The 19,107-nt window shown below is 28.7% G+C and overlaps 1 protein-coding gene across 2 annotated transcripts in view; it reads left to right on the top strand.

The window, feature by feature from the left end:
• Positions 1-11,962: 11,962 nt before the first annotated feature.
• LOC107452083 (bromodomain-containing protein DDB_G0270170) overlaps positions 11,963-19,107 on the top strand; it is a 44,172-nt gene continuing 37,027 nt past the window's right edge. Inside the window, exon 1 of one of the 2 annotated variants that reach the window (XM_043049444.2) lies at positions 11,963-12,213. In XM_043049444.2, coding sequence (XP_042905378.1) covers positions 12,194-12,213 — 20 coding nt within the window. In that variant the 5' untranslated portion in view covers positions 11,963-12,193. Of the gene's footprint in view, positions 12,214-16,944; positions 17,143-19,107 lie in introns of those variants that run through there. The other variant, XM_043049394.2, reaches the window with a different exon arrangement.

Raw genomic sequence — 19,107 nt, 5'->3', positions numbered from 1 at the left:
ATTGAACGATCAATACTTATGAGTAGAGTATATCAAATGAAATCCAAACGATTCATTTTTATTCTTTTATTCGCGATAGTCTTTTTAGGAAAATATACAACAAAAAAATCATTGTGAGTGATCTTTTAATCGATTGAATCATTGTTAATCAATCTTAATCGTACACATTTCCTCTCAATGTGATTAAATATGCAATATATTTATTGATTGAATTAAACTATTCCATTACCAAAAAGAAAGAAAGAAAACAACTGCTTTAATTTTTTAAATATTATCATAATAAATATTGAACAACATCTATCGATGAAACAAAAAGGCAAGACCACTGATTTCCTTGAAAAAGACTTGTTTTTTTATATGAATTCATGGATTGAATAATAAAGAACATTGTAAAAAATCCTGGGTAAAATTAAGGTAGAAAGTATTGGTACCTTGAGTGCAGCATCCGTAAAATCCATTTAATTCTGAAACCCATTTTTACTGAAAAATTTTGTACCCCAATTTTTGTCGTAATATTTATTTATTTACAGTGTTTAAATGATTTTACAGTAAATATTACACTGTAACAACTACGTAAATATTACACTGTTTTTACAGTGTAATATTTACTGTAAAATCGTTTGAACACTGCAAATAAATAAATATTACGACGAAAATTGAAGTATAAAATTTTACCTCAATTTGTGCATATCTAGTTAAAAGTATTAAAACATGATCTGCTAAACGAATTTAAAATAAAAGAAATCTATGATAAAATTTATCAAAACTAAGAAAGGAAGGCCTCAGGTCAAGGAGTAAAGTATTATAGTTTTTTTTAAAGCTTAAACTATGAGTAATCGCCCTAGAGACTGACCTAGTCACAGATGACTAGTTCAGACATCCGTAAACTGTCTGTAAAATGGCCTGGACATTCTAAAGGCCTAGAACTGGGGAATTGTTGCCGACAAAAGATTGGCCTAGTTTATGCAAGGTGCTCCGTAAAGACCACCTTTAATATATATATTTTTAGAATTCCAGTCGAATATTATGAAGAATGAGTCTGCATTTTTGGAAGACTGCTAGTTAAGATTTAACCATGGAGGAAAAAATAATGCCACTGAAATCTATCTAATCACTGTAGTGAAATAGGCGGGATGAAAAATGTCCCAACCAGTTTGATTGCCTGAGAAATTTTCCTTCGAGTAATCGTCTTTCAACTCCTCTATTTTCCTTCCACTTATTTCCAGTTGTTTGTTGGATTTCGACAGTGTTTTTGCGTTTTCTAGGCTTAAATGTTTATTTTTTGGCACCAAATTTGTTGATTTTTTTGGAATTTTATTCTGAAAAACATTCCAAAATATAAATTAAGAGAGATTGTTACTAAATACCAGACACCAATTTTTGTATTATTTCACATATTTTAAATTAAATTTAAGATTAATAATAAATAAATTATGTTAAACTAAACCCCTTTATGTAAGGTTTCTCTATCAATGGGTATCTGTCGAAAAAGCTCCCAAAAAATTCTGCTATGCTGATTTACAAACAATTACTAAAAACTACAAGAGTATAACGGTCATTCTCACAGAAACAATAATTTTCATTGTTCCCTGTATACTTTAGACCTGTTTAATAAGTTTGTTTTAATTTAGAAAAAAGTGTCTCTTAGTATGCAGTTTAACAGTAAAAATTAAGGAATTTAAATAATAAAAAAATTAATAATTTTCTATTTTTATTTAACTAAAACAAACCAATTTGTCATTCATTCCCTCCCCCCCCCCCCCCCATGCTTCCCCCACCAAATAAGTCATTTATAAGAAAATAGTTTTAAAAAAATTATGAATTTCTAGTTTTCATTCAGAATACTGATATGTAGAATTTAGAAAATTAGTTTAAAATTTAATTTCTGATTAAAAAATATTGCCACAGCTCACTCTTTTAATATATTTTTAGTGTGTAGCATCATTCCCTCACAACAATATATATTAACCAGCCATAATTATCACAAAATAAAAAAGTTTCAATAAAATCTTTATTTACTTACAACTGTCAACACAGAACAAAATTGCATCACATTTTTAACTTCTAAAAGTTTTGCCTCTTGATTTAATATAAATATATCCAACAGGTATAATTTTTTAAATTTTATCATTCCTACACTTCTTTTTTTTATCAAAGTAAAGTAAATTACGATGTTACTTAAAACTCTTATAGAGTGTGAATTATTTAAAACAGAGGTTTCTTTTGTTTAAAACATATTTCTTTTTTATTCAATTTTTTTTCTTATTTTCTTACATAGCAATACAAAAACATACATTGGAAGAAAAATTCGGCCATCCATTACATGTGTTAAACCTACAAAAGCTTTTATTATAATTAGTGATGATCAATATTATTAATATGCTCATTATGTTATCACATTGAACTCTGGGATAGCTGCAAGTCTTAAAGTTAAAAAAAAAAATTTGAATTATACAACAGTTTCTTATTTCTTAAATTTTGAAATTAATTAATTTGTTTTGATATTGGGAATAATTTAATTTCATTCGCTTTCGTTTTTTTTTCGGTTTTATAAGCTTATAAAGAATTCATAATTTCATTAAAAATGGCCCATAATTTCTTTTTCATGTGAAACGAAAGCTACTTTAGTTTTTTACTATATCTCCATAATTACAGCCTTTAATACATGCATTATTAGAACTCTTGCCAAAAATGAAGAATAAGAAAATACAGACATTGGTAGTAACCGAAAATTAATATTTAAGTGAGAAGAGAAGAAGAAAGATTTCGTCGAAATCTGACTAATCACTAATAAGGAAGGTGAGACTGTCTAAAAGTGATTACTATTACCACTTCTCAAGCAATCAAACTGTTTTTGATATTTTTTATCTCACCTTCCTCTACATTGATTTGATAGTATTTTGTTCCTTCCTCGCTTAATTTGGGTGGTACTTTTTATGGTGATTAATGAATGTACTTTTTAACTTCAATATTTACAAGGTTTTTACAAATTAATATAAAAGTCGGTCATTACAAAGCATCCAGTATTTGGGTCGTTTAGTTTAAAAAAACTTCATAAGCTTTATCCATATTGTTTTACTTAAAGCGAAAAAAATCTTCCATTACAGATTTTAATCTTTCTAAATATAAATAGAATTTCATCATAAATTACATGTCTTTGTATATTTACTATTTTTAAACTCGTAAAAATGAAATAAACGTTAAAAAAAACAAGTATTTAGAGCTTTTTATTCCTGCAGTACTAGGCCGGAAAATCTAAATTTTCAGTTAATAGTCACAGTGACCGGTGGACTCTAATCTAGCAGCCACTTTTTTTCAAACCTAATCGGTGACCGATATCTGTAGGTTCCTTCTCATTTAATAGCCACTCTTTACAAATTTTGTTTTACTAGAATTAATTATATGTTTAAATCATATGTTTAAAAAAAAAATTCACATTCGAAATAATCTACGGCTTTACAAAGTTAATTCAACAATTAAAACAATGTAAATATATGAAAAAATTTAATTAAGCACACTGACTTTAAAAGAAACTTTATTTAAAACTGTTTTGGGAAGCAAAATACATTTAACTTATACATGACAACTTTAAAATATGTGAATTTTTAAAAGCATTACAAATTAGTGGATTCTGAAGGATCAAAAGTGTGAATAGAGACACTAAACATTTTAATGAAAATTCTGTTTTCCTGAGTCTTTCTACATTGATGTACTTAAATCCTTAAACAACTTTCAAGGAAGAAAAAAAAACGATGGGATAAAGGAACCGTGTTTATTTAATTAAAGTCACCACTACTGTTGATGACTCGCCATTTGGCGAGTGGTAATTTTCAGGTTTAAACAATCATCTAAGCCGCTCATTAAAAAAGAATCACTCAAGCAGAGAGACAAAAATATTATATATCTGCATTCAAAACTCCAACATCAGGATTTAACACTTAAAATTTCCTTATAAGAGACCTTAAAATAATTTGCCCTATATTTAGGATTGAAGAACAATTGAATTAAACGAGCAAAATTATTTTTAACATCAAGCAGCATTGTTGCTAATCATTTTGTATTTTGAATGATGAATAATTTAAAAGTGTCCAACAAATAGATTTCATCTTTATTTATACTTGAACTAGATTCCGTAAGAATTTTACTTTGTATGGCAGTAAGGAATCTGAAAGAAAGTGATCCTCATAACCTTAAAGACATTGATTAAAGTGAATCGTAGTATTTTCCTTATTTTTCCGATTCAGCAAATTTTAGAGTCAAAATATGCATTTTCAGAAGGATAGAAATATGTATTATTTTAACTTCAAAATAATGTTGAAATTTGAAATATATTGAAATAGGAACTTTTTAAATTAATAAAAAATTAATACGCATAATTATAACTAGGTATGCAAATAATAAATATGAAATTCTATGAAACTGAAAATAAGATCTGATTGTTTTGTTCTGCAAGATGATTACATTTTGCATGTATGCTAAGTACTGTTTATTGTAGTTAAAATTAAAAAAGTTATTTAATTTGACTACAAAAATATTTTCATACATATATAGGGTAAATTAAAACTACTATACTGTAAAAAAATCCAGATCAAATTAGGGTAAACGTACAAGCACTCAGAGTTCCAGTATTTTTTCCCCCCTAAACTCGAATTTGTACAAGAACATGTTACGAAACAAAAATCTGATAAATGGTAATTTTCCCTGTAATAATCACCATAAAATCACTGAAATACTCTAATCAAATAAATATTACTATAAGAATTACGATATTATATTTTACAGTAAAATGGATTTTACGGAAGTGCCTGTACTTTATACCGTAATTTGATACAGACACATGTATACGCATAATCTGATACCATAATTTGATACAGATTTTTTTACAATGTAGACGCGTTACAATTCTTAAATATAAAATAGTTATGTCTGCTTTTACATGTAGCAGTAACACACAAAATGTTCGAATACATGCACACTGACGCGAAATACTTTCTATGTTATTGCTTTATTCATTTATTTCAGTGTTTCCCAAAGTGTGGTACGCGTACCCCCAGGGGTACGGGAATAGTATAACGGGGGTACGCGTTTTTATGCGAAATATCTTGCAAATAATGAAAATTTGAAAAAAATTTATTTAAAAACAAAGCTAGCCATGAAAATTTACAATTACGTATTTTTCTATTGGCTATTTTTTGCAGATTTTACAGTTAATAATTAGTGGTGTCAACAGCCAGTTGTGATTTTTAATTTTTGTGGAAATTTTTATAGTAAAAAATACATTCATTTTTCATTAGTGGTACACAGCGTTTCGAAAAATTTAGAAAGGGTACACAAAAGTGATATGTTTGGGAAACACTGATTTATTTGAACAACGCATAAATAAAGCAATAACTCAGGAAAACACTGAAACATTTAACGTTTTGCCGTTACATATTCAATCCCCGTAATTTAGCTATTTTGTACGTTTGAGTATCAAGGATGAGTGTTGTACCTTTTGTCACATATACTTTTATTGATAATTTATTAGAATCTAATGGCAGATTTAGCATTATTTTTATTTCGAATTATGACTTTAATCAATGTATGACAAAGCTGTTAGCATCCGAAACTTTGAATTAATACTTTGATAGTAGAAAGAAATTTCATCAGTTAACAGTAAATATNGGGATGAAAAATGTCCCAACCAGTTTGATTGCCTTAGTAATTTTGTTTCGAGTAATCGTCTTTCAACTCCTCTGTTTTCCTTCCACTTATTTCCAGTTGTTTGTTGGATTTTGACAATATTTTTTGCGTTTTCTAGGCTTAAATATTTATTTTTTGGCACCTAATTTGTTGATTTTTTGGAATTCATTTCTGAAAAACATTCCAAAATATAAATTAAGAGAGATTGTTACTAAATACCAGACACTAATTTTTGTATTATTTCACATATTTTAAAATAAATTTAAGATTAATAATAAATAAATTATGTTAAACTAAACCCCTTTATGTAAGGTTTCTCTATAAATGGGTATCTGACTAAAAAGTGTCCAAAAAGTTCTGCAATGCTGATTTACAAACAATTACTAAAAACTACAAGAGTATAAGGGTCATTCTCACAAAAACAATAATTTTCATTGATCCCTTCTATACTTTAGACCTGTTTTATAAGTTATGAGTAGTGTTTTAATTTAGAAAAAAAGTGTCTCTTAGTTGCAGAGCAGTTTAACAGTAAAAATTAGGGAATTGAAATAATAAAAAAATTAATAAATTTCTATTTTAATTTATTTTTTTAACTAAAACAAACCAATTTGTCATTCATTCCCTCACTCCCCCCCCCCTCATGCTGATTTAAAACCAAATAAGTCATTTATAAGAAAATAGTTTAAAAAAATTATGAATTTCTAGTTTTCATTCAGAATACTGATATATAGAATTTAGAAAAATATTTTAAAATTTAATTTCTGATTAAAAATATTGCCACAGCACATTTTTTTAATATATTTTTTGGTGTGTAGCATCATTCCCTCACAACAATATATATTGACCAGCCATAATCATCACAAAATAAAAATATTTCAATGAAATCTTTATTTACTTACAACATAGAACAAAATTGCATCACATTTTTAACTTCTAAAAGTTTTGCCTCTAGATTTAATTTAAATACATCCAACAGGTAATTTTTTTTTAATCTATCATTCCTTCACTTCTTTTTTTATCTACGTAAAGTAAATTACGATGCTACTTAAAACTCTTATAGATATAGTTTGTACTTTCCTTTTCTGAATGAATAATTTGTCAGTGAAGGATTTAAAAAATTAATTAGGCTTAGCTGCCTTTTTAAAATTCGAAAAATTTATCGTTCTCTCACAATTTTAAAAAATAAAGTAACGATGCCCAAGTAAGTAAATGACTGTAGAGTGTAATTATTTAAAACACATGTTTCTTTTGTTTAAAACATATGTCTTTTTTATTCAATTTCTTTTCTAATTTTCTTACATAGCAATACGAAAACAGACATTGGAAGAAACATTCGGTCATCCATTCCATGTGTTAAACCTATAAAGGCTTATATTATAATTAGTGATAATCAATATTATTAATATGCTCATGATGTTACCACATTAAACTTTGGGATAGCTACAAGTTTTAAAGTTAAAAAAAAAATTTAAATGATACAACAGTTTCCTACTTTTTAAATTCCGAAATTAATTCAATTGTCTTAATATTGGAAATAATTTAAAGAGTGTAATGTAATTATTTATATAAAAAAATTTGAAGCTTTTTATTCACTTTAGTTTTTTCGGTTTTATTAACTTATAAGGAATTCATAATTTCATAAAAAATGGCCATTAATTTTTTTTCAAGTGAAACGAAAGCTACATGAGTTTTATAATATCTACATAATGACCTTTAATACATACATTGTTAGAATTTTTGTAAAAAATGAATAACAGAAAATACAGACATTGGTAGTAACCGAAAATTAATATTTTAGCTAGAAGAGAACAAGAAAGATTTTGTCAAAATCTGACGAATCACTAATGAGGAAGGAGAGACTGTTTAAAAGTAACTACTATTACCACTTCTCAAGCAATCAAACTATATTTTTATTTTTTTTATCTCACCTTCCTCTCCAGTGGATTCGATAGTGTTTTGTTCTTTCCTCACTTAATTTGGGTGGTACTTTTTATGGTGGTTAATGGATTTACTTTTTAACTTCAATATTTACAAGGTTTTTACGAATTATTATTAAAGTCGGTCATTACAAAGCATCCAGTATTTGGGTCGTTCAGTTGAAAACCTTCATAATTATTATCCAAATTGTTTAATTTTAAGCGAAAAACTCTTTCTTTACAGATTTTAATCTTCCTAAATATTAAAAGAATTTAATCATAAATTACATGTGTTTGTATATTTACTATTTTTAAATTCGAAAAAACGAAATAAACGTTTAAAAAAAAATCAAGTATTTAGAGCTTTTTATTCATACAATACTAGACCGGAAAATCTAAATTTTCAGTTAAAAGTCAGTGGCCGGTAGACTCTAATAATTTAGTAGCCACTTTTTTTTTCAAACTTAATAATTCGGTGGCTGATATCTGTAGGTTCATTCTCATTTAATGGCCACTCTTAGCAAATTTTGTTTTACTAGGATTAAATCATATGTTTAAAAAAAATTCCCATTCGAAATAATTTACGGGTATACAAAGTTAATTCAACAATGAAACATTATAAACATATGAAAAAATCTAATTGAACATACTGACCTTAAAAAAACTTTATTTAAAACTGTTTGGGGAGGCAAAATACATTTAATTTACACACCACAACTTTGAAATATGTGAATTTTTAAAAACATTACAAATTGATGCATTCTGTAGGATCAAAATTTTGATTAAAGACATTAAACATTTTAATAAAAATTCAGTTTTCCAGAGTCTTTCTACATTCATGTACTTAAATCATTAAACTGCTTTCAAGGGGGGGAAAACTATGGGAAAAAGGAACCGTATTCATCTAATTAAAGTCACCATGTTTTTTGTTGACTCACCGTAATTTTCAGGTCTATACAATAATCTCAGCCGCTCATTAAAAAAAAGAATCATTCAAGCAGAGAGAGACAAAAATCTTATATATCTGCATTCAAAAGTCCAACATTAAGATTTACACTTAAAATTTCCTTATAAGCGACCTTAAAATAATTTGTCCTATATTTAGGATCGAAGAACAATTGAATTAAACGAGTAAATTTATTTTTAACATCAAGCATCAGGGTTGCTAATAATTTTGTATTTTGAATGATGAATAATTTAAAAGTGTCAAACAAATAGATTTCATCTTTATTTATACTTGAACTAGATTCCGTAAGAATTTTACTTTGTATGGCAATAAGGAATCGGAAAGAAAGTGAACCGCATACCCTTAAAGACATAGATTAAAATGAATAGTTGCCCGTATTTTCCTTATTTTTCCTATTCAGCAAATTTTAGAGTCAAAATATGCATTTTCAGAAGGATAGAAATCTGTATTATTTTAACTTCAAAATAATATTGAAATTTGAAATATATAAAAATAGGAACTTTTTAAATTAATAATAAATTAATACGCATAATTATAACTAGGTATACAAATAATAATTAAAAAATTCTATGAAACTAAAAATAGGATCTGATTGTTTCGTTCTGTAAGATGATTACATTTTGAATGTATGCTAAGTACTCTTTATTGTAGTTAAAATTAAAAAAGTTATTTTAATTTGACTACAAAAATATTTTCATACATATATAGGGTAAATTAAAACTACTACATTGTAACAAATCCAGATCAAATTACGGTAAACGTTTCAGCACTCAAAGCTTCAATATTTTTTTCCCCTTAAAATCCATTTTGTACCGGAACATGCTAAGAAACAAAAATCTGATATACTGTAATTTTCATGGTAATAATCACCATAAAATCACTGAATTACTCTAATCCAATAATTGTTACTATAAGAATTACGATATAATATTTTACGGGAAAATGGATTTTACGGTGCCTGTACTTTATACCGTAATTTGATACAGGCACATATATACACATAATCTGACACCGTAATTTGATACAGATTGTTTTACAATGTATACGCGTTACATTTTTTAAATATAAAATAGTAGTGTCTGCTTTTACATGTAGCAGTAACACACAAAATGTTCGAATGCATGCAAACTGGCACGAATTACTTCCTATGCTGTTGCTTTATTTATTTGTCTGAACAACACATAAATAAAGCAATAACTCAAGAAAACACTGAAACATTTCACGTCTTGACGTTACATGTTCAAGCCCCGTATCTTAGCTATTTTGTACGTTTAAGTATCAAGGATGAGTGTTGTACCTTTTGTCACGTGTACTTTTAAGTATTGATAATTTATTAGAATCTAAAGGCAGATTTAGCATTATTTTTATTTCGAATTATGACTTTAATCAACGTATCACAAAGCTGTTAGCATCCGAAACTTTGAATTAATACTTTGATAGTAGAAAGAAATTTCATCAGTTAACAGTAAATATTTTCAATCTAATTTCATTGTCTGAACATAAATTTACATAACTTCGACACTGTATTCCATTTGATTAAAGTAGAAAAGATTTTTAAATATTTTAATTGGATTTTATTTAAATGTGGTGATTGTGCTTTGAGACATGTTCCATACGCATAATTTTGTATAACTTCAATATTTCTTACTACGGAGAGATGTTGTTGCTGTTGTTGAAAGCGATGAACTAGATCCTAAATTAAACAGTGATCTAGTTTCGATGGGTGATCTAGTTACGCCACTGATGTAGTTTCTGACGCATCAGCTAGGTTAACTGTGACTGTATTGTAATTGTTCATGTTTAGTTTCAGTTTGTATTTATGTTTAGTTTCAGTTTGTTTTCTTTGGTATAGCGTGCTTCCTTGCTTTGCCTTGTTATGTTCAAAAAAATAATAAAACGTTGTAAAGTTTAATAACGCTGTTTTTCTTTCTAAAATAGAGTTGTTATAGTTCTAGTTTTTTTCATGTTTTAACAGCTGTTGCTTATCCTCATATATCTGACATTAGTCAGATCAACTCCAAAAAGTTGTTGACAGCCAGAAAGTCGATGACAAGAAGGGGATCGAAAGTTAAGTCCGCCCTGGATAGGCCGACACAATCAACTATATGTTTTGTTGAGGCTGGATGGACACAGCATTTTATACAAGTCGGGTACATTTTTGTGCCACTTTCGAATGTTAGACATTTTAGGTGACCAGTTGAGAATCTGGTCAAGGCAGTCTGGGAACTTTGATCGCAATTGATTCCCAGAAGGGTGCCAGGATATGTTGCGGTGTACCATTGGTGCGTAGGTGGAGTTTGCCAGATTGATTTTTGTCTATATGTTTCATTGGAGTAAAGTTCCTGATAAGTAAGTGATGACCCGGTGGGCATATCTTCCCTCACTGCCCTCTTTGGCCAATCTATCTGCTATCTCATTGCCACCAACCACCAATAACGAAGAGATGTGTAAGTTAAAATCTTTAAATACAGGAAATATCATATTCTATTAAGATGTTTTTAGTTTAATGTGTCAGAGGTGGAAAATCACCACGCTGCACTTCATTGAATTAATTAAAGCAACATCAGATAAGTGAAACAACATATGTTGCGTACATATGTTGGTTACATATGTACGCAACGCGTTGCTGTTACATATGTAACCAACATAAATTAGCTATTCTAGTTGCAGTGCATCAAAGTTAGCCAGATAATTTCCATTCACCTTTAATATTTAAAAAAAAAAAAAACAGAACACAAATTCTGCGATATTAATTTTAAAAGTAAAACATAACACTGATGGCATAGTTAATGTTCCAAAAAGATAAATTAGGCTAAGGCTTTAAAAGCATATTAAAGTGTTTTCTAACATTTAAAAGGGGAGGCATGTTCTCTAATCTATAATTTCAATCGACAAAACATATTTTGCTCTAATTTTTTTAAAAAAAAATTAGCTAGGAAGTTTAAGTTGTTGTGTCCGTGCTGTTATTTTGTTCTGTTATTATTTCATGATCCGTTCAATCAGTCAAAACACTATTCTCAACTGTTTGGAAATTAATGACACCACATTTCATCGAATTAAAAAGACGGATTACAAAAAAATACATATATTTTTTTGAACAATTGAAGCTAGAGGAATCGCTATTTCCTCTTGTATAGTTTGATATATTTCATAAATATCATGAGTATTGTAAAATAAAGGAATGACTTTATATATAAAAAAAAAAAAACCTTACGCTACTATTATACGACGATTTACTTTTTTCGACATAAATTTTGAGTTCTTAGAACAAACCATCATGCTCACGATTGTTAAAACGTTTCCATAGAAAGTAAACACATGTCCATCTAGACGTAATATTTGAAAAGAAAAAAAAAATGTTTGAGCCAAGGACAACTGTTTTGAGCCTTCTTTCCAAATAGTCAATGTTCTTTCGATTCGAATGTCGGTTTCCGTTGTTATGTGATACAAGCAACGCATTACAAAATATATTTACGAAAATCATATGTCAGGTTGCAAAATTTTTCATTGATATAATTTTAAGCAAAAACTAATTTTTTTCATTAAAACCGATTAACATTATTTAATTAATCAATATGTGCAACTTCAAACTCCCTAATTGCGTGACGAAAATAAAATTTCATGCGCAATGTTTATTATCTATCCAGGGTAAGTAATCCTTTTTTTTAAAATTGTATAAACTGTTTAAGTTTAGTGCGTTTGCGTCAAGGTTCGTAACTTTGAAACTTTAAAGGACCTTCTCCAAAAAAAAATAAGCTCTAAGGCAGCAGTTCCCGATTTTTTTTCTTTTTGTTGCGGAACCCTAAATGATCAACCTTCTCTAGGTGGAACTCCAACTTTATAAATAAAGTTTAAGTTAATTTAAACATTATAACCTATGAAAGAGACAACATTTAGAATATTTAATTAAAAGAATGAAGATTTTTTTTCTCGTTTGATCATTAATTATTTAAATTTAGGTTTTATTTCCTACAGTTAAATTTGTAGTCTTTGTTCCAGTTAATATATAAATTTGTTTCTGGTGTATATACGCAAGTTGAAAATGATTAAATTAAGCCAAATTGTGGTTTATTTCGAAATGGAAATAACGAAATAGGAAAAAATATTTCCTTTATTGAAGAATTTAGTTGTTTTGATTTGAAAAGCGCGATAGGAAATACTAATAGAATATTTTATAAATGTTTGTTTTTCTCATAATTTGTTCAAGATATTGTTTTAAGAAATATTATATTTTTCTTAAAAATTGCCATTTATGTTTCATAGGCATTTTACTTGAAATAATTTCATGAAGGCAATCGTAAGATTTAATAACTTATGAATTATAGGTTGATTTTAAATATTATCAGAGATTTCAAAACTCGTAACTGGTTATTAGAAGTACTAACTCTCGGAACCCTAGGAGTCCTCGGAACACCATTTAGGAACCGCTGCTCTAAGGAATCCGTAAATGATCTCGCATTTTTTTTTTTTTTTTATATTTTTATCTCCCACCTTTCTTTGTGTCTCCAAATGTTACCCCTTAGGAAAATTTGCCATAGAGAAGCCTATGGTAATCTATGGCAACCTATGGCTACCATAGAAATTTGTATGGCAAGATACCATACGACTATGGTTACANCCCCCCCCCCGAAAAAAAATCCTGGCTACGGCCTTGCTCGAAACCCTTTTAACTGTGCGATGGAACCCTAGGAGTCCTCGGAACACCATTTAGAAACCGCTGCTCTAAGGAATCCGTAAATGATCTCGCATTTTTTTTNTTTTTTTTTTTTTTTTTTATATTTTTATCTCCCACCTTTCTTTGTGTCTCCAAATGTTACACTTCACCTTTACCGTGTCACCCCGCCCCGCAGTGGACTGATCGTTAAGACACGGTTCCCAGCAGATCACCGAAAGTAAGCATCACTGGCTACGGTCAGTGTGCGGGTGGGTGACCACTTGGATCAGTCTGCGTAGGGACCGAGGGTGTGCGGTATTGGTCCTCGTTAAACTGTGCTACCGTAAAGTGCTCGACTTCGCTCACAGGTCGTCGGGCTACCGAAGCTGGGGTGCCATCCCCTCCGCAGAGGATTAAAATTGTGATGGCGTGTCTTCGAATCATCCTCCGGGATGTTTCCCAGACCGTCGCCAATAGCCCTTTGTGCAGCTCTAGTGCGACGTAAATTAACAACAACCGTGTCCCCCCCCCCTTGTCACAATTCACGCTATGTCACATAAACATATGCTTGCAGTTCAGAAACAGTGCGATGCTACAGGTTATAGAGCATGCTGCAATTTTTTTAAAAAAAACTTTAAGCTCGTGTTTTGGTGTCATTTGTGAGTTTAACAATGATAATTGTTATATGCGTTCTTACTTAAATAAAAAAATATAAAAATAAATAAAATATAAATATTTAATCTTCTTATTTTATGACTGTTTTTTAATTTTTATTCTAACCAAAATGTTCGATGTTGCACTTCTTGTAAATTCCCTCTTATCACGATTTCCTGAGCCCCCTCCAGGGTGGCATCCTTTGTAGGTAACCCCTAATAAATAATTAGTCATCGATTTTAATTATTTTTATTTACATGGAAAAATTTCGCCAAATTGGCATTTTTTTTTCTTCAAGTTTAATTATCCTTTTAAATATTTCAACAGTATATCGTTTTACTTACTATGTTTGAAATCCTTGAGAAAAAAATAAAGTAGAATAAAATATGCTCTTAAGGCATCGTAAACTAAGATTTAAATAGGAAAAGACAATCATTGCAAAAAAAGGGATTAAAATAACTAGTCAGTTTGTTGTGATTCTTATTGAAAAACCAATACATTCCACTAGGCCCATTAGACAAATAAATGGCTCTTCCTTTGCTTTATTCACCTCATTAGCAATTGCATAGAGTTTAGAGATCGTTTTTTTTCCCCTGCTACCTCTAAACGGCATTGTTTGTTTTTTTAGAAGATTTCTAAAAAATTCTATAATTATCGTGTGGATACGAAACATATTTTCACAAAAAAGAGAGATTATAATATTGCAGACGTGAATTTTTTTTTAAACTATACCACTTGTTTTATGCCAACGCAGCGATAGATTTTTTAACATGCACTCAAATGTAATTGAAACTCTGTATCTACAATATTTTAAAGCAAGTTTGTTCTGATATTTGTTAACTAAATTTGATGCTAACAAATACGATGCAGCTTCGCTTGGCATGAAAGGAATTGGGATTCATTTTTAAAGCATAAATATAAAAACAAAAACCTTGTTCTTATCTTGGTATCGTGGTTATACCTCCAAGAGAGGTGGTTATACCAAATGTGTAATACTGCAAATAATACAACTAAACTAAGGGACTTTTAGCTGCAAAGATTTTGATGATTTTTGGCTCATGTAAACTAGTGGCTATATATATTGACTTGAACTCTTTTTTTCTCCCTTGAATAAATGTCACAGGGATTTAAACAAATTTAGCTCATTATCTAATTTTTGTCAAATTTTGTCTTGGTCATTTAAGATAGTATACCCATGATACATGGAAATGGAAAATGTTAGTATGTAGGAAAAAAATTAACATAATTGGCTGGTAACACATAAGGCATGAGTCGCGAAACTTTTTTGATCATAGACCCCTATATAATTTTTCGAAATCTCCATCGACCCCCATAAAAGTAATTTTCTGTTAATTAAAATGAAACTCTATTAGATACTGTGTTTGTAATTTTTTTTTATGATTTTAAACATTTATTAAAGTAATAGTACATTGTGTAACAATAGTTTCATGAAAAATATATTAATGTTGAAATTTAATTACTTTAATATTTATTAAATAATAAGCAATTATAAATATGTAGAAATAATAAGTAAAGTAACTACAGATTTATTGCTTCTTAATCAATGAGATGGGTGTGCCTGGTGTTTTATTTTCAAGGTTTGCTATATTGGGTTCAAAATTGGTCAATTTTAATTTTAAATCCCCTCGAAACTCCACATTTAATTTATTTCTGTTCTTAGTTAAGATTGAATTCACTTGACTGAAACCGGCTTCAACCATATAGGAACTTGGAAATGCTAGCATAAATGGCTGAGCTATTTCGTAAAAGCTTTACATATTTTTGGATTATATTTATATTTGTCCAAAATTTGCTTATTGTTAAATTTTTAAAAAGCGTCTTTGCTTCAAGATCCGATAATAATTTAGCAAGCTCGGATCGACCCCCGCTTTTGTTAAATAGACCCCTGGAGGTCTATATAGACCACTTTGGTGACCTCTGACTTAAGGTTACCGACACCGCACTGTTATTATGGAATTATTTAAGGGACTAAACCCTAAATTAAAGGGACTAAGGGTAAAGGAAGTAGGGATTTAGTCATAGCTCACCGAGAAATGACTCTCGGTGGCTATGATTTAGTCCCTTATTAAAGGGACTAAACTCCTCCTAAAAATTGAAATATTCACCAATTTTGAAAAAAAAAATAGTTTGCAGGGTTGCCACTCGACGGGGAGAACAGGGTAAACCTGGAAAATGCAGGGAATTTTGATTTTTTCTTTACAAACTGGGAAAATACAGGGAATTTTGTTTCTTATTTTTGTCTTTTAAAAAATGGTGACCACTAAAAGCGTAATCTATGGGATTTCTAACCATGATATTTCAGCTATACTAAACTATTTTATTTACTATAGCATTATTTAAGTATGTTCAGCTATTTTTCCAGAAATTCAAACTAATAAATATAGTTAGTCCAATATAGCTTACACAAGAGCACAGTAATTGTTCTTTCCTCTTAATGTATTGTGTTTAATATGCACTGAGAAAACACAGGGAATTTTTTTTCCAGATTTGCGTGGCAACCCTGGTTAGTCAAATAACAGAATATTTTAGTTTTTACATAATTTTAGAAATATTAAACAGAGCATAGTTGAATTTAAAAAAATAAATTTTTATTTAAAAAGATTTAACCAATTATCGCCAGGTGTTTTAATTCAGTAAATAATTTATCATGAAATTAATGAAAACAAATACGTATTAAATCCTAAGAAACTCAAATTTCAAGTTGAAAGTATACATTAAAAAAAAGTAATGAATTGTTAAAATATCAGTTGATTATGCAATGGGTGGAGAATTCACAACTTCGACTGTCTCAAGATAGTTCGAAGAATCACTGATAAAAAAAACATCTTATCCTATTGCGAGCTCTTAAAAAAATAAACAGCGAAGAATTAACCAGGTAGAAAAGGAAAGAGAATAACTTTTTATCTTCGAATCANCTATTGCGAGCTCTTAAAAAAATAAACAGCGAAGAATTAACCAGGTAGAAAAGGAAAGAGAATAACTTTTTTCTTTATCGCTCGTACAAAGTTCAAGCATTGATAAAAATAAAAAAAAATAATAAAAAATAAAATGCATTTCGCAGTGTGTATTACTTGAGGTGACATCAGAAGTTGTTCACGTTGGAATATCATCATTGCTTATCCAATATCCTGATTGGTTGGCGGGATAATTCTTCATTAACATAATGAAAAAGAAAAATAATTCTTCATTTACATAATATGATGAAAATTTTTGAAAAATGTGGACATGAACATCGTTACATACCTTATGTGAGTGTGATATCATTAATCCTATTGGATGTTTATTTAGTAGCTTTAGTTATTTTTTTTAATTTCTTAGCATTAAAGACTATTGCATTGTATGAGTAGTATACTGTTAATAGTTACAAAACTTGTTTGTGATGCTTATAAAGTATAACTTTCATAGACAAAATATAATAAATAAGCTAAATTTCATATTTCAGAAATATAATAAAAAGTTTGTGCATTAGAAAGCATATAAAAGCTTACGTTTTGAGTTATTAAAATTTAACTTCAAAATTTTAATTATTCTACCAAAAACTAAGTTTTTAAATTGCACAAACAGACTTTACATATGCTTAAAAGGACATAAAACAATTCAACATTTGTGGATATTTTATTTTTCTGGAAAGCATGTGATTTTTACTCCTATAATGTTTTGTTTTAGAAAATTCGTAAGGTGCTTTTTTACAGAAAAAAAAATTCTTTCTACACATTTATGAGTTTATTTCCAATTCATTTCTAGATGTGAAAATAATTATTATTGTAGCACATTCCTTAGCTCTAAAAATATCTTAAATGTCTTAATCAATTTTGTCTTGTATTACGTAATTTGAAACTAATACGGCGGAAGGGAACAAATTTTATTCCTTTCCGATTCCAATTTCGAATACCCCATACCTTAATGTAACCTAGAATTTTAAATTATTAATAATTTTATATATGTATTCCCATCTCAAATAATCAGTTAAGAAATATAAAAATGAGAATCATCCAAGATTTTTAAATTTTACTGAAGTTTTGATAATTTTTTTTCTTTGAAACATGTCTTGTTTTTTATTGGAATAACGATACCAAATCTAACAATAATTGAACTAAATCCTTCGTCTTTAAATTACATTCAAGTGAATATTTCTGATTAAAAATGTCGATTTATTTTCGTATCTAAAATATAGTTGTATAGAAAATGGATAAATGTTTAGAATCAAGTTTTAATTTTGTTGAATCCTTTTACTTACTTATATATTAACTATGATTATCAGCTAACAATTTTTTTCTCTGGAAAAGAGTGACTGCTTGGTAAATTCAGACTTACTTTATAGCTATTCCAGTAAAGATTAAGATTTTTTTTTTGTTTTGAAAATCATTTAATTATGTGTAAGTTTTAAGCATGGAATATAATTTAAGCACAAGGTCCCGTTTAAATCTGCCTAAAAGTTTTCTTTAATATAAAATTTTATAAAGGAAAGAAAAAAGCACTGCAAAAAAATTGCGGATCAAATTACTGTAAAAATTACCGGCACTTAGGGTGCCAGTACGTTTTACAGTATAATTACTTTTACCGGAACATGTTACGGAACAAAAATCTGATATACCGTAGTTTTTACAGTAATAATTACCGTAAAATCGTTGAATTATTCTAATTAAATAAATATTACTTAAAAAAACTACGGTATGATATTTTACGGTGAAAATGGATTTTACGAGTAATGCATGCAATCAGCGTACCGGTACTTCATATTATAATTTGATCTGGAAATTTTTACAGTGCAGAACTAAAGTTTATAAAAGCTATTCTTCATTATAAATTTGTGCAAAAGAGAAATTGGCGAAATCATATGAATAAACATCGAATCATCTTCTCTATAATTATTTTAGATATTATTACTTTTTGGAAATTGTCAATTTTGGAAACGAACAACAATACGTTCCAAAATTGTTTCAAATGTTTAGAACATCAAATCAGAGCCAATTGTTTAGTTTTAAATTTTGATGTCGTAAGCAGTTGAAACGGTTATTATATATTTCTGGTATGGTGGTTAGTGTGATTTTAAGAAACACGAATAATAGGTATCAGTAATAAGATCCACAAGCAAACCTTTTGATGTTTAAAGGGGGGGAAAATATATATATATATATAATTAAAATCAGAAATAAGAGTGGGGAAGTTATAACCAACTTTACAAAAACAAAAAGGATTGTAAGAGTATACTA

The sequence above is a fragment of the Parasteatoda tepidariorum genome, chromosome 4 (genome assembly GCF_043381705.1).
Source record: "Parasteatoda tepidariorum isolate YZ-2023 chromosome 4, CAS_Ptep_4.0, whole genome shotgun sequence".
In the NCBI taxonomy this organism is placed as follows: Eukaryota; Metazoa; Arthropoda; class Arachnida; order Araneae; family Theridiidae; genus Parasteatoda; species Parasteatoda tepidariorum.
Note: the sequence above shows the minus strand (reverse complement) of the source record. Positions and strands in the feature narration are given on the sequence as shown.